Source organism: Echiichthys vipera (assembly GCF_963691815.1).
Source record: "Echiichthys vipera genome assembly, chromosome: 23".
NCBI lineage: Eukaryota > Metazoa > Chordata > Actinopteri > Perciformes > Trachinidae > Echiichthys > Echiichthys vipera.
Window position 1 is genome coordinate 13605878 of NC_139848.1, and position 23967 is coordinate 13629844.

Below are 23967 nucleotides of genomic sequence, written 5' to 3' on the forward strand. Positions count from 1 at the left end.
GCATCATGTGGCGTTGGAAATGAGGGTTTTAAAGTACCAAATGGCACAATCATGACGAGAATATAGTAACAGCTATGAAGCCATAAATACTAATACTTAAAAAAGACAAAAGGCAAGTTGAATTTCTTTGATAATTTATTTGACAAAAAGATGCAAATCAAGTGTCACCAATAATGGAAAAATACTAAAAAAAAACTATTTACAATACATTTTTACAACCTCTCTTGCCTGCTCTGTTCTGTGTAAACCGCTAACATCTTTACACATTCAATTTTGCTGATTTTTTTCGGTCTCAGCCGGTCTAAGCTCTCCAGTGTTGCTAGGTAGCGCAAAATGTAATGTTTTTCACAGGGTCTACTACACGCACATGGTTTCACTTGAAATGAGACAAGTTTAATAAATAGATTTTGAGGAAGTATGACTGTTTTAAAGCGTGATTTGAGTTTGTCACGCTACAGAATAATGTGTCATTAACCACTCAGACAAATCTGAATGAATAAATATATCAACCAAGTCTGAAAAAACAAGGTTTCAGGATTATATCGACATCATGAAGCTCGTTTTTGTTAGCGCGGTAATGGCAACTCCCATTATGTGTTAGCATTGAGCTAAAACATGTACCCATTTTTGGCTTCATAAAGACTTGAAAGAAACTAGTTCTGGCTCATTAACCCGTTGGTAGAACATCCCAGCAGACATCTGTGAATTTACTTTACACACAGCTTTTTCACTGATAAACCGTGTCATTGTGTGTTTGTTTATAAAAGAAAACATGCTCTGATCCACTGAACACTCATTTCTCATTGTTGTGTCTTGGCGTCCTTCACAACCGCTGTTTATTTATTGTCATGGCAACGCTGACACATACTCAGCTGACTGTACATGTGGGCGCCGTGCCACTTTTGATCGTCTGTGGAGCCTTGTATGGAAGACTGAAGCTGCCAAAATCAAAAATTCTATGCATTAAAGGTTGAATATGAAAAATCTTTATTAAAAAACTATATATTTTTAAAGCAATACACCCATGGGGCGTTTTGAGAAGTACAGAATGAAAGTATTGCTTTTCCATTTAAAAAAAAGTAGATTTAGTCCGAATTAATATATTTTTTTAAGTTTGACAATGACTTTCTGTCACGTTCTGTTTACATTGTAGCAGCCAATAGCGCCGGGCATTGCGGGTTGCCAGGGTTGTAAAGGATTTCAGTGGCATTAAAACACGCCCAAATGGCTGTTTGTCCTTGATCGGTAAGCTAACTTCCATGTTTACTTAGCTGTAACGGCTAAAGGCAGTCATGGCTAACGGTAACTGTCAGTCAAACTCCTCTAACACTTGTTTTTATGGTGCGATCCTGGAGGGGACAGGTTGAAAGAGGAAACCAATCTTCCGTTTCCTCTCGATAACGAGTGTATTATCTTGTGATCTTGAGATAACGTCCAAAAAAAATGTATGGCAGTCGCGTCCTCTCTCAGCTTCTGTACCAGAATAATCCAGAATAATGTCTCAGATGAGGGCTGAAAACAGTCGCCGTTATTTGAAGGATGTTTTTTGTTCAGAGTCTGGAAGTGATTAGTTGTTCTTCCACCAGAGAAAGAAAAAGTCTAATTCGAGCCACATGGTTGTGTGTTTAGATCACAGTAAACATGAAGCTTCACTGACCTCCTATGAACCATACGGAGGCCTGAAGCTGCACACACATGAATCACACATGAATACGTAAATAAATGACTGGATGAATACATGAATATGCCATTACATGTAGACATTAATTAATGTTCATTCAGTTGTTTTAATAAGCTAATATATTTATTTAGCTTTGTATTAATTCTCCTATTTATTTGCTTTTTAATTGTCCCGTTTATTCTTTTGAATTCATTTTAAAAGATTGTATTTATTATTTATTTATAATTACTTTTTTATTTTGTTAAGCATTTAGATTTCTTCTTACATTATGGAAATTAGGGGGCTGGCATTCAAATAAATAACCAGAAATGCATAGATAAAAAACTACAATAAATACATTTTAAATTTTAAAAAGGATTTTAAAATAACGAAAAAAGACATGCAAAAATACATAAAATAGTTAAAAAGTAAATGTATGAAGATGATACTCAAATAGGAAAGATAAGATAAATATTAAATACATATTGAGCATTTACTCATGTTAAGTGTTGTTACTTTTTGCATTATCTGTCATAAATAATAAATAATGTAAAATGAAATGTATAAAGACAATGATACAGGAATGAATACATTTAAAAAAATATATTTTTAATAATTATTAGAAATGAATGAAAGGAAAATTTAAAATAAATAAATAATATAATTAATACAAATGCTATTTAAAAATGAAATCTAAAATATGTCATATTTTAGCAGTTAATGAATGTGTATATATATACATACATATATAGACACACACATATATATACATACATACATATATAAACATACACACACATATATATACATACACACACGCACACACACACACACACACACATATATACATATATATATATCTTTTTAATTCATTATTGAAAATGAATGAAAATGGCATTTAAAAAAATGTAAATATATAGAGGAATTAATACAAAGGAAAATGAATAAATAAGCCAATTAATATGTCCTATTTTAGTGGTTAATTAATGCCTTTATGTATTTTTAATATTAAGTTTGGTACATGATAAAGGATTGTTGATTCATTTTTTTAAATACTAAGTTTTCTTTTTTTTTATTTAGGTGGTGCAGCAAACCCTGGCAACGACGCTCATGGTACATATTTATTCATGTTATTTATTTTACTGAACCGTATAAAGTTAACTGAACCTTTCAGCATAAAAATGTCTAAAAACTGTGTTTGTGTTGTTTGTTCCTCACAGATGGAGCTGATGAGCCTGCAGGTAAATCATCTGGTTTTATGCTCTTCTGGTCACTTCCTGTCTTTGTGTCTGTGTCGGCCTCACGGTGCAGAACTGGTCTGCTCTTGAGCTCTTAATGGGCATTTCCTGTTTCCTGTTTCAGGGGGAAGACTCTGCTTCTGATTTTCTTGTGGTTGTTGTTGGATTAGTTGTCGTTCTGTTTGAGGCTTTTGAGAGGAAACGTTTGGAAACTGCTTTGTGTTTTTGTGTCAGAAGAAGTGTCGGTTAAGATTGCTGTGGATCCTTGAGGGTTAACGTATAGTTAATGGCTTAGTTTCATATTCTGGTCTGGACCCGTGTTCCCAAAACATTCATCTACAGGAGAGTTCCTATTTTCACCAAGAGGACTCTACTAAAGTGTGAAGAGATACAGTAGGACTACTATAACCATGATGATAGACCGTAGGACTACAATAACCATGATGGCAGACTGTAGGACTACAGTAACCATGATGACAGACTGTAGGACTACAATAACCATGATGATAGACTGTAGGACTACAATAACCATGGTGACAGACTTTAGGACTACAATAACCATGATGATAGACTGTAGGACTACAATAACCATGGTGATAGACTGTAGGACTACAATAACCATGATGACAGACTGTAGGACTACAATAACCATGATGATAGACTGTAGGACTACAATAACCATGGTGACAGACTGTAGGACTACAATAACCATGATGATAGACTGTAGGACTACAATAACCATGGTGATAGACTGTAGGACTACAATAACCATGATGACGGACTGTAGAACTACAATAACCATGATGATAGACTGTAGGACAACAATGACCATGATGACAGATGTAGGACTACAATAACCATGATGATAGACTGTAGGACTACAATAACCATGGTGATAGACTGTAGGACTAAAATAACCATGGTGACAGACTGTAGACCTACAATAACCATGATGACGGACTGTAGAACTACAATAACCATGATGACAGACTTGAGTACTACAATAACCATGATGACAGACTGTACAACTACAATAACCATGATGACCGAATGTAGGACTACAATAACCATGATGACCGAATGTAGGATTACAATAACCATGTTGACAGACAGTAGGACTACAATAACCATGATGACCGAATGTAGGACTACAATAACCATGTTGACAGACAGTAGGACTACAATAACCATGATGACAGACTGTAGAACTACAATAACCACGATGACCGAATGTAGGACTACAATAACCATGATGATAGACTGTAGAACTACAATAACCATGATGACCGAACGTAGGACTACGATAACCATGATGACAGACTGTAGAACTACAATAACCATGATGATAGACTGTAGGACTACAATAACCATGATGACAGACTGTGTTTGCATTCATAGCTATTATTTTAAATTATTTTGTTATTCTTCCATTTATTTTCTAATATATTTTACATTCTTTTCACAATAATTCATTCACTCATAATAACATGTTATCCTATTATTATTTTCTTTATACACTTCTTCTTTATTATCCAATCAACAAGGCTGTCATTCAAATAAATAATGTAAAAATAAATGTATAAAGAAAACAATACAGACGTATAATGAATTCAAAAAGGCATAGATATAAAATACATTTTAAATAAATAAAAATACATGAAAAATTAATAAAATAATGTAAAATTAATTGAAAAAATGAATTTAGTACAAAATTAAAAAGGAAAAATTTAATTTATCTGAGACTTAATACAAAGAAAAAATAATTCTATTATAATAATATTGTTAGTTTTTGATTTGTCTGTGACGTAGAGGTCCTCTTGACTGCTCACAGAGTCACAAGCTGCTTTTATTGTGATATAGGAGACTTTTATTTTGAAGGATTTTCTCCTAAACGAGTGGGTTCCTTTGAGCCTGAGGGTGTTTGGGGAACACGGGCCCCGGTTTCTAAAACCCTGCTACGATTGTGTGTCGTTGCAGATCCAGACCTTCTGTGGGGCCAAATCCTGAAGAAGCTAAATGCTAACATGCCAGAGGAATTCTATATGTGGATGTCCAACTTAAAGCAGGTCTTAGTCCCTCTGTTAGACCGGGTCCAGGATCTGCTGCAGGCTTTTCCATGAACACAGTGTTCGGTTTGTCCGTCTAATGGATAGAGATTCTAGTCGAGTGTTTAAAAAGTCAGGGATGAGACGGTTCCCTTTGCGATCGCTGGTAGGGGAGAGCAGGTGCGATTGAAACGGGGGACAAATGAAACAGCGATTTCTTGGAGTCGTACACGTCAAATTTCGTCCGTACGTTCAGCACGCAACAACGACCAACCCTGAAAAAGATCACGTTATGACGTCATTATGTTCAAAAGTTCTCTGCGTAAACTTGTTTTTGAATGAGGAAAGTCAAATGTTTAGTTTGGTGGGGTTTTTTGTAATCATTTTTTATTTAATTTTTTGTAATTTTGTGTTTTTTTGTTTAATGTCATAATAATATGACTTTACAACAGATGAATTATATTAAACATGTCATAATAATATGACTTTACAACAGATGAATTATATTAAACATGTCCTAAAGTGTGCAGTGTCAGAGTTTGGAAGTTTAAAGGCGAGAAAGGTTAAAGTTATGGTTACAGTTAGATGGTTAAAGGTATGGTTAGGGTTATGGTTATTTGTTATAGTTACGGTTAAGGTCTAAATGTCAGTGATCACCATGCGTAACTGCGGTCACATTGCGTGATCAAAACCTGCATAAAACACCAAATTAATTTGTTTGTTAATTCGGTGAAATGTTGCAATTAATGACAACTGCTTTGAATAATTAATACATTTTTGTAACGTGCACCAAAAAAGGCCAATAAATAAGAGGATGTCCAACTGTGTGTCACTAAACACCACTTTGGAGGGAAATAAGTCAATGAAATAAAAATGTAGTCGTCCAACTGCTTTAAAAGAAGAAAGGTGGACAAACAGATGTATACTCTGAGAAATGATGTCAAATTTGAGCAATGACGAGTTCACTAGTATGTTGTCCGGTATGTTGCATGAAAACAAGAGTATGGTCAATAGTTTCTGTTTCATTCGTCCTCATATCTGTTTCAAAAGTCCCGACCAGGCGGGATGTTTGAAACAAATGTCAACTTACGTTCAAAGCTTAAAAAAAACAGTGTGATCTTTTTCATTTCTCGTTTTTTAAAAATACACATGCGAATTGTTAATCGCACGATAAATTAATCTGTAAACGTAACGTCATCTTTGAAAAAAGACGTTTCACCGAAAAGTGTTTCAGTTGACCCCGCTCTCCCCTACTGCCGTTTATAGAAATCCCTTTGATACTCCGTAGCTAAAACTTGGCTCCCATGGGTGCAACTCCTGCTCCCTTTGACCCCTTGGTTTCCTCTGTCTCATGGAGACGCACACTGGACTAGAAATGCCAAAGTGTTGACTGTCTCCCTGTTATTCCAGATTTACCAGAGAACCCCCGTTTGGGCGTGTTCATCATGTGACTCATTCTTACATTAGTGTGGGTGGTTACTCTACAGCTTGTTGCCTTTGTTTTAGTGGATCAGGGGGCGTTTTACAGAACATTTTTCACTTGCACATCCTATCTGGACAGTTTGGTCAAAGAGTGTTGCAGAAAGTGAGGTTTATTTGTCTAGAAGTCAGTGGGTTTCTGGTAAGATGCCTTGGTTAACTTATCCAACAAGGCATGAGACCAGAACAAGAGTCAAGTGTTCAAGAACATGAAATTCTTAAAGAACATTGAAGTTATTGAAGGTTCAAGAACATTAAAGTCCTAAAGTCTTCAAGTGTTCATGAACATTGAAGTCTTCAAGTGTTCAAGAACATGAAAGTCTTAAAGTGTTCAAGAACATGAAAGTCTTAAAGTGTTCAAGAACATGAAAGTCTTAAAGTGTTCAAGAACATTAAAGTCTTCAAGTGCTCAAGAACATTAAAGTCTTCAAGTGTTCAAGAACATTAAAGTATTCAAGTGTTCAAGAGCATTAAAGTCTTAAAGAACATTAAAGTTATCAAAGGTTCAAGAACATTTTGTTTTTCAAGTGTTCAAGAACATAAAAGTCATCAAAGGTTCAAGAACATCTTAATATCCAAGTGTTCAAGAACATAAAAGTCGTCAAAGGTTCAAGAACATTCTTGTTCTCAAGTGTTCAAGAACATAAAAAATTATTCCCAATACTAATATGGTGATTAAAGGGTTGGGACAACACTTTGACCACTTCTCAATCGTTGTTTTCCCACTAGGGAAGGACAGGCCTGGAGGTCTGGAGTCTGGTCTCCAGGACCCTTTTCCAAAGTCTTGAATTTGTCTCGGTCTCGTGTCTTGTTAGTCTTAACTATTGAGAACTGATCACGTTGTTCCTGGCTGCTGGAGAGACATGATTGCCTATTTATGTTCTTGAACTAGACTGAATTTGCTCTCGACCTGGTCTTGACTGGACCTGGTCTTGACTGGACCTGGTCTTGGATTTGACCTGGACTTGATTAACATCTTTTGACTTCTCAGCCAAGTAGCTTTGGAGGACTGAACCTGCCAAAAATAAAACGAATCATAATTAAATGACTTAAGAAATACAATAATATGACATTAAATGTACTAAGAATTATATGTGGCACTGATTAAATTTGACATGAATTGATATTTTTCTGTTTTAATATTTTTTAACATTTACTTATTAAGTATTGTTTTAATTACTTTTCTAAATCGTAGTTTTGTTTTTTGCATTTATTTATTTTACGTAAAATAATACGGGCATTGCCAATTACATTTTAAAATTAATAAATGAGAAAAATAATTTAATATTACATAAATACATGCAAAAACAAATAACTAATTGAAAAAAATCAAAAGGAAAATTACAAAGTAAATAGAGGAATTATTACAGAATCTAAAAGTCTTCCATCCATATCGTGTAAGTAATTTAGGATTTGTTTCTGTTAAATCATGAAGGAAGGTTCTGTAACTGTGCTGCTGGTTATTTTCTGAAAATAGAGTTTATTTGTTCATGTTGGTTTCCCTCCACCTCGTGGCCCAATTGTTGAAAAATGTGTGCTAAAGTGCCCCCTGGTAGCAAAAACATGTGCTAAAGTGCCCCCTGGTAGCAAATACACGTGCTAAAATGCCCCCTGGTAGCGAGAACATGTGCTAAAGTACCCCCTGGTAGCAAATACACGTGCAAAAGTGCCCTCTAGGAGCCTAAACATGTGCTAAAGTGCCCCCTGGTAACCAAAACATGTGCTAAAGTGCCCCCTGGTAGCAAAAACACGTGCAAAAGTGCCCTCTAGGAGCCTAAACATGTGCTAAAGTGCCCCCAGGTAACCAAAACATGTGCTAAAGTGCCCCCTGGTAGCGAGAACATGTGCTAAAGTGCCCCCTGGTAGCAAATACATGTGCTAAAGTACCTTCTAGGAGCAGAAACATGTGCTAAAGTGCCCTCTACTCTAGGAGCCAAACGCGAGCTAAAGTGTCCTCTAGGAGCAAATACATGTGCTAAAGTGCCCCCTGGTAGCCAAAACATGTGCTGAAGTGCCCCTTGGTAACCAAAACATTTGCTAAACTGCCCCCTGGTAGCCAAAACATGTGCTAAAGTGCCTTCTAGGAACCAAAACACGTGATAAAGTGCCCCTTGGTAACCAAAACATTTGCTAAAGTACCCTATGGTAGCCACAACACTTGCTAAAGTGCCCTCTAGGAGCCAAAACACGTGCTAAAGTGCTCTATAGGAGCCAAAACATGTGCTCAAGTGCCCCTTGGTAGCCAGCACATGTGCTAAAGTGCACCCTGGTAGCCAAAACATGTGCTAAAGTGCTCTCTAGTAGACAAAACGCGTGCTAAAGTGTCCTCTAGAAGCCAAAACACGTGCTAAGGTGCCCTCTAGGAGCCAAAACATGTACTAAAGTGCCCCCTGGTAACTAAAACATGTGCTAAAGTGCCCCCTGGTAGACGAAACATGTGCTAAAGTGCCCCCTGGTAGCCAAAACATGTGCTAAAGTTCCCCCTGGTAGCCAAAACATATGCTAAAGTGCTCTCTAGGAGACAAAACGTGTGCTAAAGTGTCCTCTAGAAGCCAAAACACGTGCTAAGGTGCCCTCTAGGAGCTGAAACATGTGCTAAAGCCCCCACTGGTAGCCAAAACATGTGCTAAAGTGCCCCCTGGTAACAAAAACGCATGCTGAAGTGCCTACTTCAGTGGCCCTTTTTTCGGTTTTCACTCCTTCCCTTAGAAAACTCTGAGCAGGCCACTGGTCGGTTGTTGTTTTTTGTGTCTCTGGCTCAGAAAGAGCTCATGTGAAGATGAGTCACTGAGGTGCATAACCACAAACATCTCCTCTGCACTCGTTCTTTTAAATGTAGCTGATCGAGCTTTTCTTTATTTGCACAAAACAACAGAACGTGTGCAGCAGAGTCTTTGTTTGCTCGTGTCAGGACTCGTCTGAAGACATTCTTCACATTCTGTGTTGTTTAATTACAGAAGACTGAAGCTGCCAATATCACTAATAGATCCATAAATCATCTATTATGACATTCAATGCACCAGAAAGATTATTTAAAATAAATGTAGGCATTCATTTATCGATATTTATGGTTTAATTGGATTCATGCTCTTATTTTTTATTTGTCATCTTATTTATGTATTTAATTTGTATCATTATTTTGTTTGTGTATGTATTTATCAAATAAGTTGCATCTATTTTTATGGGGCTATGATTTAAAAATAAATAATCCATAATGTTAAAAGAGACGTATGAAGAAAACGATCAAGGGATAAATGAATTAATGAATCAATATAAAAAATTAATAAAAACAATTAAATGCAAGAATAAATTAAATAATTAACAAATTAAGAAAAATCAAATGCATAAATAACAGAGGAAATTAAATGGAATGTAAATAGTGCAAAAAATATTGTTATTATTTTCTTTGTGTATTTTTTTCACCTCATTTATTTGAATTGTATTTTTTATAATTAAGAATAATTGAATAAAGAAATCTAAAAAACCAAACTATATATAAAGAAATAATAATGAGAATTGGAGTTAAAAATAAATGCAAAATAATAAAATGTGTTTTTAAAAATACATTTAAAGTAAAAAAAGTAGTAGCCTATTAAAACAGAAATATCAGTTTATGTCCCATTTTGCCAATTCATGAATTCCCAGATTCATGTTCGGTACGTATAATGACTCATCTCATTTTGGCAGCTTCAGTCCTCCGTACATGGTGACGGGCATCTGTTGGTGGCGGTTCTTTGACGTTGAAACGAAACGTGTAAAGTCATGAAGTGTTTGATGAATAAAAGGGTTCAAAGTTCACAACGTGTTTGATTTATGATCCAAATAAGTGGAGCTGGGTGATAAATATATATAAATTATATATATAAATGATATATATAAATTTATATATATATATATATATATATATATATACGGTAAATGTGTCGAGCTACATTAACCACAATGATAGTCTGTAGGTTTGTTTGTTTGCATTTTAATTCATAGAAGTTATTTTAAATTATTTTTGCATTTATTTTCCTAGATCTTTTCTTTTTTAAGTAACTTATTTATTAATGATTACATGTATTCCCATTTTTGAAATTATTTTATTTCAGTATTACTTTCTTACTGCACTTCTTAATTATGCAACCGAGGAGGCTGTCAAAGGAATAAATAATGTAAAAATTAATGTATAAAGAAAAGTAGATACAGAAAAACAATCAATTTAAAAAGGCATAAATGTAAAATACATTATAAAATAACAAAAGAGGAATAAATAAATAAAAACTAAAATATCAATGTATGTCACATTGTATTGTGTTGTTGTAATTAACGCTAACAATAACTAGATTTTTATATATATATATATATATATATATATATATATATATATAAAATAGAGAACAACTCATTAATACTTGATTAATTCTGAAATATTGTTATTTTTTATCGTCCATAATTTGATAGAATATCCACTGTGACTTTACCACTTCTGTACTGCCATGTTTTTTTAAATAACTAAGGCACGTCAACAAAACCCTTAATTTTTATACATTTTAAACATTTATTTTTTTACTTTATGGGTCAGTGACCATCACCGTGGCAACACCTCGCAGATGTTGAACTCTATCACATCCACAGAGCAGCAGAGGTCCAGATGTTTTGGGGTTAAACAGGAAAATCTCACGGCTGCAGGCGACGCCCTGTTTTAACACTACACACACTCATGACTCACTGATTATTAGTGTGTGTGTGTGTGTGTGTGTGTGTGTGTGTGTGTGTGTGTGTGTGTGTGTGTGTGTGTGTGTGTGTGTGTGTGTGTGTGTGTGTGTGTGTGTGTGTTTGTGTGTGTGTGTGCCCCGCCCTGCCCTGCAGCTCGGGCGGGTTCTCCGTGTTGGTTTTACCAACCCTTGTACGGAGGACTGAAGCTGCCAAAATCAAACATGAATCATTTAACAGATGATTTGATAAATACATTAATAATCCATAAAAATAATATTAAACATACATGTAGACATTAACCAATCTACAAAATGTGACGTACATTGATATTTCTCATTTTTAATAATTTTAATTAGTTTTTACTTTTGCATTTATTCATTTAAATTTTTTTTTAATTAATTTATGTCTGTATCTTTTTTCATTTATTATTCATTTGAATGAAAGCCTTCTATGGAGGACTGAAGCTGCCAAAATCAAACATTAATTCATAAATGAATGATTCACTTAATAAATAATGCCATTAAAATAATATTAAATTAAATTAAATAATTTACAAATGTTATTTATTCATTATTTTATTATAACTTTTTTTATTCTTTTACTTCTGCATTTATTTGAATTTATTTCTTTGCATGTAATTATTTTAAAGCGTATTTGTTTATTTGAATTTTTTTTTAATTAGTCTATGGAGGACTTAAGCTGCCACATCCATAAACGCGCAAAGAAATGATTCAACAAATAAATGATTCAACAAATAAATACATTTTGAAATTCATAAATGTACCAAAATATAAAAAAAATCAATGTTGTATACATGTTTACATTAAATAATTCACAAACCGTGACATTCGATATTTAATTTTCAGTTGTATTATTCATTATTTTTTATAAATGTTCTATTGTTTTTATCATGCACTATTTTTTATTCATTTTCAATATGTATTTTTCAATTTATTTATTTAATGATTTATATATAGTATATTTATTTTTGCATTCATTTAAAATGTATTCTGTAATATATTTTATTAAATTTGTTTATTTATACATTTTTGTGTTTTCGTTAAAAATATTTTTTCACTTTTTTATTTTGCAGTTATTCGTTTATTAATAAAAAATAAATAAGCTAAAAAGAATTGTTAATAAATATCCATTTATATGAATAAACGTTAAAATAATGAAATGCATGCAAAATAAATAAAATACTTTAAAATTAATACAAATAAATTAAACACAAATACCAGGGGCATTCTAAAAACAAATAGCGGAATTAACATAAAGAAATATACATTCTTATGTCTCATTTTATCAATTAATTAATTGATATTTGATATGTTTTGCACATTTTCTCTGGGTTTTCATTTCTGTATTTAATTTTGGCAGCTTCAATCTTCCCAAAACTTTAATAACGTCATCATTAATGTGCTTTTTCTTTCCTAAAAAAAATAATACTATATTATTAATTTAATATTATATTATTGCAAAAACTTAAAAAATGAAATAGAAAGGCTCCACTACTATTGTGCTAAATACACAAAAAACAAAATTAAGGTTATACATTAAAAAAGAAAAAATTACTCTATTTGGTGTCGAGCATGTTCTTTTGAAGAATATTTAAACTTTTTCATCAATTTTTACATTCATTTAAATTTCTACATTCGTTTTTACTTCATTTTTTTATCGTTGTTTTATTAATTATTGTATGATTTTTTCACTTATTTAATGTTTTACATGTATTAATCTCTTTATACATTTCTTTTTACATTATTTATTTGCCAAAATCAAAATTGAATACATTAATAAATTCATTAATATGCTATTAACTGTACCAAAAATAAAAAACATTAAAACAAATGACGGAAAAATAAAATAATTATCAAAATAAATCAAAATAATTATCTGATGAAATGTGACATTAATTGATGTTTGTTTTAAATAGCTGCTTTATTAATTCACTGTCCTCAAATATTTGATTTTAATTTAAATATCTTTTAATTTTCTCTTTATATTATTATTTTTACAGGTATTTTTATATTGAAAAAAAATACTATTCTAAATCCATAATTTATATAGTTTTATATAACCATTCAATTTTTTTTTTACACTTTATTGATTCATTGTGTCAGCTGGTTCAGTTGTATATTTTATTATTATTATTATTATTATTATTATTATTATTATTATTTGTCGCCACCTGGTGGAGACCTTTGGTTATAACATGTGCTTTGTCCTTTAAAAAACATATTTTATTGCAATAATTAATATATTCATAGTAGAACAGAGGCTTCATTGCTGTTTTAGTGAAAACAACAAAAAATATTTTAGAAAGATATAATAATACAAAAATAAAAGAAATATTACAAACAAAATACATAATATAGTATCAAACTACACCCAAACAATATACTTTTATTTTTTATATAGTTAATGCTTTATGTATTAATTTAATTCATCATTTTCTTTTCACATTTTTTACATTACTTTTTTGAACGACCGAAGCTGCAAATATAAAAAACAATAAATCATAAAAAATGTATAAAAAAATAAAGAAAATAAATTATTAGATAAAAATAAACTAATGTGACATTAAGTCTACCAAAAAAAAATGTTAAAAATAAATGTAGACATTATATTAGTGGTAGAATGTGACATAAATGAATGTTTGTTTCTATTTATTTTTTTGTTAATTCCTCTTTTTATGTATTCATTCATTTATTTACTTTTAGATTTTTCCTTTTTTTATTATAATGCTTTTATTATAATTGTATTTTTCTATGCATTTTAAAATGTATTTATTTATTTCTGTATTTTCTTTATATATTTATTATTCATTCATTATGTGGGATCTGGCATTAGAATAAATAATAATAATATGTATTAATTGAATTCATAATTTACAACATACAGAACTGATTGTATTGAATGAATGAATGAATGAATGAATGCTTTATTTCAAACATGTAAAAAAATAAATTACACTTGAAGCACGAGTCATTAAAACCCTTATTATGTTTGAAAAGGAGCAGGAAGAAGCATTAGTTTATTAATATCTACCCCTTCTCCACTTAGTACCTATACCACAGGTTTTCTTACTTCCTGTGTATCCTGTTTTCTTTTTTTTTCTTTTTTTTTAATACGCTCAACAAAACAAACAATCACCAACAAACAACACAATAGCCGCTTGTGTAAAACTAAATAAATGACAAGTATGGCAAAATGTGAGAACCCTAGTGTTTGTCATGACCCTCTTCTTCCCTGTTCCTTGTAAACACCGTCCGTTTGTACGGCTGTTTGAATTTGCTCATGGTTGGGCGTCGTCTGAGCTCCTCCGCTTGTCTGTTCCACAGTTTCACTCCACATATTGAAATGCAAAAGGTCTTTAGAGTTGAGCGTGCATACAGATGTTTTAGATTCAGTTCCCCCCTCAGATTATAACATGCTTGAATATTTACTGGTAACGAGTTGTTTGTTGATCTACTCCGTACTCTACGGAGGAATTGTTGGGTCTTTGTTTATCATAGAGTGTGGTCTTTACCTAGTCTGTAAAGTGTCCTGAGATAACCTCTGTTATGATTTGGCACTATGAATAAAATTGAATTGAATTGAATTGAATTGATCTATACATGATTTGTGCCGGTGTCTGAGAATAAGGGGTTAGTGTGCTCTCTGTACCCAGTGTGATGAATTATCCTGATTGCTCTTTTTTGCAGAATCGACAGTGGTTGTAGTGTAGGTTTATAAGTATTGCCCCAAATCTCTGCACAGTAACTCAAATACGGTAATATCAGCAAGTTATAAAGAATGTGGAGTGACTCGTGGTCCAGAAAGTGTTTAGCCTTACTTAGTACTGAGATGCTCCAGGACAGTGTTGTGGAAATTGATTCTTCAATAAAGATCAACAGACAGGATCAGCTTTTTCTCCGTGGTTTATTTTGCCAAAGCCTTTTCTTCTGCAGACAAAAATACGTTCATCCCTGCATCCTCACAAAGTTAGAGTCTAGCAGGAATGACAACGAGCCAAAATCATGCCGAGTCTTTTAGGGGAAGAGACAGGACGCGAATAGCCTTGGTTGGGTGACGTCTTTAGACCAAACAAAAACCTGCCTTAGACATTACAATTCTGAACATTTTGAACATCTCTCATCACAAGGTCTCTAACACAGAGTGCAGATGCACACATATGCCATTATGCCATCATGAGGCAGTTATTTACGTTATCCATCGAGAAGTTGAGACAGAGGAGACACTGAACTGTGTCTGACCTGACAAAACTTTGATTATGAATTACAAATATCCAAAATTCCCACAACAACAGTTTACTTCGAACATGCTTTATGTGAGGTTTCCATGTTATTTTTCGTCTATAATTACACCCAGACATTTATTTTCATGTACCCTTGCAATGTCCACCCCGTCTATCTGTATTATCGCTGGAGTGTGCATTTTACAGTTCCCAAATAACATGAATTTGGTTTTGTTTAAATTTAAAGAGAGAGTTTTGCACTGGGTTGAGAGTTATTTAAAGGGCCGGAGTCAATTTGTGAAGTTGGGAGACTATAGCTCATCCTGCTTGGACATTGACTGTGGCGTCCCCCAGGGGTCAGTGCTGGGTCCCAAACTGTTTATTCTAACCTAGTACTGAGATGCTCCGTGACAGTTTACCTCGAACATGCTTTATGTGAGGTTTCCATGTTATTCTTTCGTCTATAATTACACCCAGAAATGTATTTTCATGTACCCTTGCAATGTCAGCAAATAGTACCAATTTCAACACAATTGAGACGTTACATATATCATTTATATACAGAATAAACAGTTTGGGACCCAGCACTTAAATAAACTAATGTGACATTCAGTCTACCAAAAATAATATTAAAAATAAATGTAGACATGTTTTTTTTTAAATAGCTACTGTTTTTATTTAATTTTGTTAATTCCCCTATTTATTTATTCATTCATCCTTTTTATTCATTATTATGCTTTTATTCTAAATGTGTTTTTCTAATCATTTTAAAATTTATTTATATATTTCTGTATTTTCTTTATATATTTATTATTCACATGTGGGGTCTGGCATTACAATAAATAATAATGTATAAAGAAATTCCACAGAAAATAAAACATAAAGTCATTTCACAGATTAGAATGAATTTTTAAAAAAAGTATACAGTACAATAATTAAAATGTAGTTATGTTAATTACATACATAAATTAATTAGGAACCTAAATGAATTTGAGGGGATTTACCATTTTTTACTTATTACCATTTTTGTTTTGATTACTTTTCTAAATCCCAGTTTTGTTTTTTGCATTTGTTTATTTGAAGTTTATCTTTTCACATCTTTTCGTTTTAAAATGTATTTATTTCTGTATTTCTATTTTAAAATGCAAATGCAAAACATAATTTAAATATACAAAAATACATACAAAGTAAATTGAGGAATTAATACAGAAATACGGATTAATGCTACGTTTCATTTCTAGTTTGTAGCACATTATAACGGCATATTAATGTATTTTCATATGTGTGTATTTTTTTTGTTTGGCAGCTTCAGTCCTCCATAAATTCCTAATCCCTCAGAAGTCAATTAAAACAGGAGCTGTTTGTCCTCTGTGAAGGAAATGATTCCAGTAGAATAACTAACCAACGCGTTTGTTTGTTTGCTTGTTTGTTTGCTTCGTGCTGCAGAAGCCGGCTCGGGAAAGATCGCAGGAATCGTGAGCGCCATCGGAGTCGCTCTGCTGGGAGCTGCGTCCAGTTACTTTGCTTATCAGAAGAAGAAACTCTGCTTCAAGATACAAGGAGGTCACTACATGCTACACAAACCCAACAGTTTTAACACTAAACACTAAAGTTTTGTTTGTTAATCCAAATGATTTTGTTTGCGAATCAAAAAGTTTTGTTTTAAAATCCAAGTTTTGTTGCAATCCAACATCCAACAGTTTTGGTTTTCAAATACAAATGTTTCTTAATCAAAAAGTTTAGTTCTAAAATCAAAAAAGTTTAGTTTTAAAATCAAAACGTTTAGTTTATTAATCAAAAAGTTTAGTTTTAAAATCCAAATGTTTTTGTTTGTAAATCCAAAAGTTTAGTTTGTTAATCCAAAAGTTTAGTTTTAAAATCAAAAAGTTTTGTTTTAAAATCAAAATAGTTTTGTTGCGAATCCAACAGTTTGGGTTTTTGAACCCATAAGTTTGGTTTGAAAATCAAAAAGTTTTTGCTTGTAAATCCCAAAATTTTGTTTGTAAATCTAAAAGTTTAGTTTTAAAATCCAAAAGTTTAGTTTTAAAATCCAAATGTTTTTGTTTGTAAATCAAAAAGTTTAGTTTGTTAATCCAAAAGTTTAGTTTTAAAATCCAAAATTTTTGTTTTTAAAATCCTAATGTTTTTGTTTGCGAATCCAACCCTTTTGGTTTTTAAATCCATAAGTTTAGTTTGAAAATCCAAAAGTTTTTGTTTGTAAATCAAAAAAATTAGTTTGTAAATCCATAAGTTTAGTTTGAAAATCCAAAAGTTTTAGTTTGTAAATCAAAAAAATTAGTTTGTAAATCTAAAAGTTTAGTTTGAAAATCCAAAAGTTTTTATTTGTAAATCCAAAAGTTTTGGTTTTTAAAAACAAATGTTCGTGTTGGTAAATCCAAAAGATTTCTTTGTTAGTCAGTTTTTCTTTTTACATCTAAAAATTTTGTTTCTAAATCCAAAAGTTTTGTTCGAGAATCCACTTTTGTTTTGCAGATCTAAAAAAATGTATAAAAATGTGTCCCAAATAAACAACTAAATAAACAGTTAAATAAACATTTGAATGTTTATATTTAACCTGCTGTCATGTTGTGTTCAGGTGCAGATCCAGAGAGTGGGAAAGTCCAGCACAACACTCAGTCTGATCCTCAAGGTACCATTTTACAGATCGACATTTTAAATATTTCAAATAAAAACATGCATATTATTTTCATTAGTTTCTGCATTGAAACAATCATGTGACTGATAAAATATCAAAAGTGTTGAAACGCCCCAATGTCTTTGAAGATTTTTTTTGTCCCAAACTCAAAGATATTTAGTTTCAGAAATATGGAATAACATTTAAGTCAATATTAAATAAATAATAATTGGTAAAAATCATGAAAATGATCCTGAAATGAATAAAGAGGAATAAATAAATGAGTCAATACAGTTTGATCAATGAATAAATATGTTTTATTTTAAAAAGGACCACCTCATTTATTTGTATATTATTAATATTATTTATATGTTGGCTTATATTTATAAATCTCTCATTTTATTATTTAATGATTTATTTCATACATATTTATTCACTATATTAACTATTATATATTATTTTATAGGAACATTTATTTTAATGCCATTTGTTTGTATTTTTTAGTAGTCATATTTATTTATATATATATGTATTTATTAGACGTATTTATTTATTGTTTAGCCGCCACAGTTATGATTTATTCCATAACCATACATTTATATTTTTTTATAAGTCACACTATTCATATATTCTATAGCCACATTTATTTAGTTATTCCATACCCATTTGTTTTTTATTTTATTAGTCATATATATTAATTTATGCATTAGGCATTTTTATTTATTTATCTTTTAGGGCATATTTATTTATTTATGAATTTATTCATATAAGTATGTATTTATGTGTCATATGTATTTATTTATTTATATATGTATGTATTTATTAGTAATATTTATACATATATTGTATACCCCCTTTTATTTTGGTATTAAAAAGCCATTTATTTTTATTTTATTAGTCATATTTATTAATTTATGCATTAGGCATATTTATTCATTTATTGTATAGTCACATTTATTTAGTGATTCCATAATAGTTATATTTTTATTATATTATATATTATTATATTATAAAATAATTTATTTATTATTTATACCATGTATATGTATATATTTTTAAACATATAAGTCACATTTATTAATGTTTGAATGTCCGAATGTTTGTATCCTGACTCCAGAGTTGTTTGTCTGTTGTTTTATTCTTTGTTGTTGTTGTTTGGTTCTTTCAGTTTACAGTAACCTGCTGCGGACGTCTTAGACGCCACCTGACCTCTGACCTCTGACAGGAGACGTCCTCTCTTAAAGAAATCATTGGTCTGAACAAACACGGAGCCTCAGAGGCTCTGTCTCCTGGCTCTGAATACCTGCCACACTAAAGAAACGACTCTTTTCTTCAGCACCTTCATCCCAAAGAGCTTGTTCGTCCCAAATCACAAAAAAAAAGTCCTTGAATTTGTTTGTTTTTAATGTTGACTTCCGTTTGCCTTGAACAAATATCGTACGTTCCCAAATAAAAGTCTAGGTGCTAGTTAGCGTTATTAAATAAATGATGACCTAAAGTCTGCCGTTAAAACGCTCCAACGCTAATCCACCATGAAACTCAGGACTTTCTGCAGATGTTTCAAAATAAAAGCCTGCCAGGAAGTGGGGGAGCTGCTGGAGCATTTATTTACAGACAAAAACTGCAAAGGTTTGGTTTCAATCTCCGAAAGTTTGGTCTGCGAATACAAAAGTTTGGTTTGTAAATACAAACTTTTTGTCTGTAAATCAAAAAGTTTCGCGGGCAAATACAAAGGTTTTGTCTTCAAATCGAAACAATTTGTCTACAGACGAAAGTTTTGTCAGTGTTAAATATTTACTGAATGAAATAATTGGTGAATGAAGCTCAGTGAGTTTGACCTGATATCAACACAAAATGTTACGTTTGAGAGAAAACAACATCAATGCGGAGTTTGAGTTATTTCTTTGTTACGCAATCAAACATGTTTCCATTTCACTGTTAAATGTGTGTTTTATGGCTGAAACTGTTACTTGTGCTGCTGCCTGTGTCGGCCAGGACACTGAGACTTTTTCCTACTTAAATAAAAACAAGACAAATTATGTTTGTGCAATACTATCCGCTCTGATATATATATAAAAAAATGTTTTGTTTTTTTTTACAAATAAAAGAAATCAGTAATGAATCAAAAGCTTTGTTTGATAATCCAAAACTTTTATTTGTAAATCAAAATGTTCTTGTTTGTAAATCTAAAAGTTTTGTTTGTGAATCACAAGTTTAGTTGGAAAATCCAAACGTTTTTGTTTGAAAATCCCAAAGTTTTGTTTGCGAATCCAACAGTTTTTGTTTGTAAATACAAATGTTTTTGTTTCTAAAACTAAATGTTTTGTTTGTTAATTCAAAAGTTTAGTTTGAAAGCCCAAACGTTTTGTTAATCCAAAAGTTTAGTTTGAAAATCCAAAAGTTTTTGTTTGAAAATCCAAAGGTTTTTGTTTAAAAATCCAAGTTTTGTTTGCGGATCCAACAGTTTTGGCTTTGAAATACAAACGTTTTTGCTGGTAAATCCAAAATATTTCTCTGTAAGTCAGTTTTCTTTTTGAATCTAAGTTTTGATTCAAAAGTAGGTTTTTTTTTAGCAAATCTAAAAAGTTTTGTTCGTGACTCACTAAGTTTGTAAATCCAAGTTTTGTATGAGAATCCAAAAGTTTTGATTATGAATGAAAGTTTTTTGTGAGTCCAAACATTTAATTTGCGAACAAAAATGTTTTTAATCATATTTTATTCACAAAGGAATTTTCCTCGCAATAAAACTTTTTTGATCAAAAATCATCAGCTTGATTGCATAATTTGAAACAACAAAAACTCCAAACATCAACAGCAAAGTCATGTCCTAAACGTGGTAAAATATTCTCAGTTTCAAAAGAGACGGTTGTCTCCGTCCCGACACAGTCATCATGTGACTGGATCAGTTCCAGCAGAAGGATCTTTATCATCTTTATGATGCAACATGCTGATTGTGATGTGATCAAATTAAAGTTACTCTGTGAATACATCCAATAAATGAACATGATGTAGTGAAGTTAAGATCTTTTTTTATCACGTATATAAATGTAACCTACAGTTAAAACGCTTCAGCTTTGTCTTTGCTGTCGTCGCAGATTGAGCCGGTGTTTGAGCACTGCAACATAAATTTAGTCCGTAGTTTGGTTTGCTTAAATTCTGCTTTAGTCGATGTTTTTATATGAACAATGAAGTGTGTACGGAAGCCTTGGGAGGCAAGGGAGTCTTTTTTTGTTTTTGTTGTGAATTCAAAAGTTTTGTCTGTTAATCAAAACCTTTTGATTACATACACAAAAGTTTTGTCCTAAAGTCAAAAGTTTTGTTTGAAAATCCAGAAGTTTTGTCTGCAGATACAAAAGTTTTGTTTGCATATACAAACGTTTTGTCTGGAAATACAAACCTCTTGGCTCTTGATCAAAACTTTTTGATTTCATATAAAAAAGTTTTGTCTTAAAGTCAAAAGTTTTGTCTGTAAAGTAAAAAGTTTTGTTTGTAAATCAAAACGTTTTGTTTACATATTCAAAAGTTTTTTCAGTACAGTCAAAAGTTTTGTTTACGTATACAAGTTTTGTCTGTAAAGTAAAAAGTTTTGTTTGTTTATCAAAACGTTTTGTTTACATATACAAAAGTTTTTTCAGTACAGTCAAAAGTTTTGTTTACGTATACAAGTTTTGTCTGTAAAGTATAAAGTTTAGTTTGTAAACACAAACATTTTGGTTGTTAATCAAAGCTTTTTGATTTCATATACAAAATTTTTGTCTTAAAGTCAAAAGTTTTGTTAACATATACAAACGTTTTGTCTGTGTAACAAAGTGTTGTCCTTAAAGTCAAACGTTTTATTTCTAAATACAAACATTTTGCCTGTAAATCAGAATGCTTTGTTCACATATACAAAAGTTTTGTCTGTAAAGTCAAACGTTTTGTTTGTATGTACTTGTTCCCGAGGCTTCCATACTTTTGTATCATTGTTTGAAGAGAATACAGATTTTAGAAAACGGTTGATCTTTTATTCGTTTTATTACTCATCTTTGGCTCTTTGTGCTTGCCGTAGACGCTGACATGCTAATAATCAATATCAGTTTGTCCTAAAGTGTCATCAGAACTGTTGCATCGGGTGATTGTCGTTAACGAGCTGTAAATACTTCATGATGTGCTGCAGTGTGCTTGGAGCTTCTCTATTTAAAGTGTATCGTGGGAGACGGTGTGTCATGTCTCAGTTTAACAAGCGTAGATGAATCCAGGCGTTTTACATGTGATGATTATACAAATGCTACATTTGTGAGTGGATTTCAAGTGTGTGTACGTGTTTTCAATAAAGTGGTGTCGTAAAGTCTGTCTGCTCTTTTATTTCCCTGGAAGTTCCTTCTTGAGAGCTTTTCAACCTTTTGACCTCATCTCACCGTCCATAGAGAATCTCTGGAAAATCCTCGGCGACAAAGTAATAACTAAGAGCGTACTCACACTGTCCTTCCAGACCGCGACCCGGGCTTTAGGGTACTTGTCCCCCCTCCCTCTCCCCCCCGCGCCCCAGCCCCGTTTGTACTCACACTGCCAGGGCCTCGGCCAATGCTTCTTGCTGTCCATACGCCATCACGCCGTAACACGTCACACGCATTGATCGAGTGTGTGTGGCTTTGTTTACAAATCTTTCCACAGACCTCGGAGTTTGCGTGCGGGTGCACTCACACTGCTTAAAGGTACTAGGCTTTAGCTGAAAAAACGGTTTTGGCCCCGGCCAGAAGGACAGTGTGAGCAGGCCCTAAGGGCGCACTCACACTGTCCTTCCGTACCGTGCCCAAACAGGATTTACGGCTAAAGTCTAGTTCGTTTGACCAGTGTGAGTGCAACCACACCGCGCCTAGCTGCGGCCAGCTTGCCGTCGATGGCCCGTTTGGGAGAGGTGGGCTTTTGTAAAGCACGTTTGCACATGTACGAGCACGAGCGTGCGTACGAGCACGAGCACGAGCACGAGGCCTACGGCGGCTCTAACATCATTTTATGTGCGCCTGTTGGGACATAGAAAAAAGAAGGAGGGACCATGCACGGACATTTAAAACAATGGCGGTGAAAGGTTCACGTTGGTGTGATGCAGAGGTGGAGTGTTTACTGCAGATTTGGTCGGATGAAAATATTCAAAAGCAGTCGACAAGACGCACAAAAACTCTGAGGTCTATGGAAAGATTTGTAAACAAAGCGACGCATCGCAATGACGTCAATCAATCTGGTGACGTGTTACGCCGTGATGACGTATGGACAGGCAAGAAGCATTCACCAAGGCCCAGGTAGTGTGAGTACAAACGGGCCTGGAGGGGGGGGGACAAGTGCCCTAAAGCACGGGGCCCGGTAGTGTGAGTGCGCCCTAAGAAACCCACTGCAGTTACTGAACTGTGGAAGAGAGTGCCCAACATTCAGCCAATCACTGGATCCCTGGAAAGTTTAATAACTGGGTCTCGTTCAATCTGAAAATACTGTGCACTGATTTGCTGACTGCTTTCCGATTAGAACGGTGTGTTGCCCCGAAACGGTGTGCAAGGTACAGACATAACGGGAGAAAAGATACCTCAAAGCCCGTCACACACCAAGTTCATGTGAACCTCCTTAGGCAACATGCAATACCTTGCTAGGAGTGGTTTAGACAGATATTTAATCATATTGTGAGTAGGAAAAAAGTCACAGTTTTTCAGAATAAATCAAGAATTAATACTTTGTTCTCTAATTTTGATCTTCAGCCTGTGTATGTATATGTGTTTGTATATGTTTTTGTTTGTAAATCTAAAAGTTCTCTTTTCTAATTCAAAAGTTTGTTTTTTTCAAATCCAACAGTTTTGGGTTTTAGGTCAAAATGTTTTTTTTTGTAAAAGTTTTGTTTGTGAATCCAAATGTTTTTTTGTAAAACTTTAGTTTGAAAACCCAAAAGTTTTGTTTTAAAATTCAAAAGTTTTGTTTGTAAATTCAAAAGTTTTGTTTGTAAA

General features: G+C 32.7%; 1 protein-coding gene across 4 annotated transcripts in view; it reads left to right on the forward strand.

Moving 5' to 3' along the window:
- Nucleotides 1–22328, forward strand: part of cd99 (CD99 molecule) — a 31939-nt gene extending 9611 nt beyond the window's left edge. Inside the window, exons 9-14 of one of the 4 annotated variants that reach the window (XR_014593764.1) lie at nt 2741–2773; nt 2881–2901; nt 16810–16926; nt 17960–18013; nt 19167–20253; nt 20421–22328. Coding sequence is in view for 2 of the 4 variants with exons in the window: in XM_083938167.1 (XP_083794293.1) it covers nt 2741–2773; nt 2881–2901; nt 16810–16926; nt 17960–18013; nt 19167–19195 (254 nt within the window). In the remaining 2 variants the exon portion in view is untranslated. Of the gene's footprint in view, nt 1–2740; nt 2774–2880; nt 2902–4875; nt 10218–16809; nt 16927–17959; nt 18014–19166 lie in introns of those variants that run through there. The other 3 variants (XM_083938167.1, XR_014593763.1, XM_083938168.1) reach the window with 3 other exon arrangements.
- The last annotated feature ends 1639 nt before the right edge of the window (nt 22329–23967 follow it).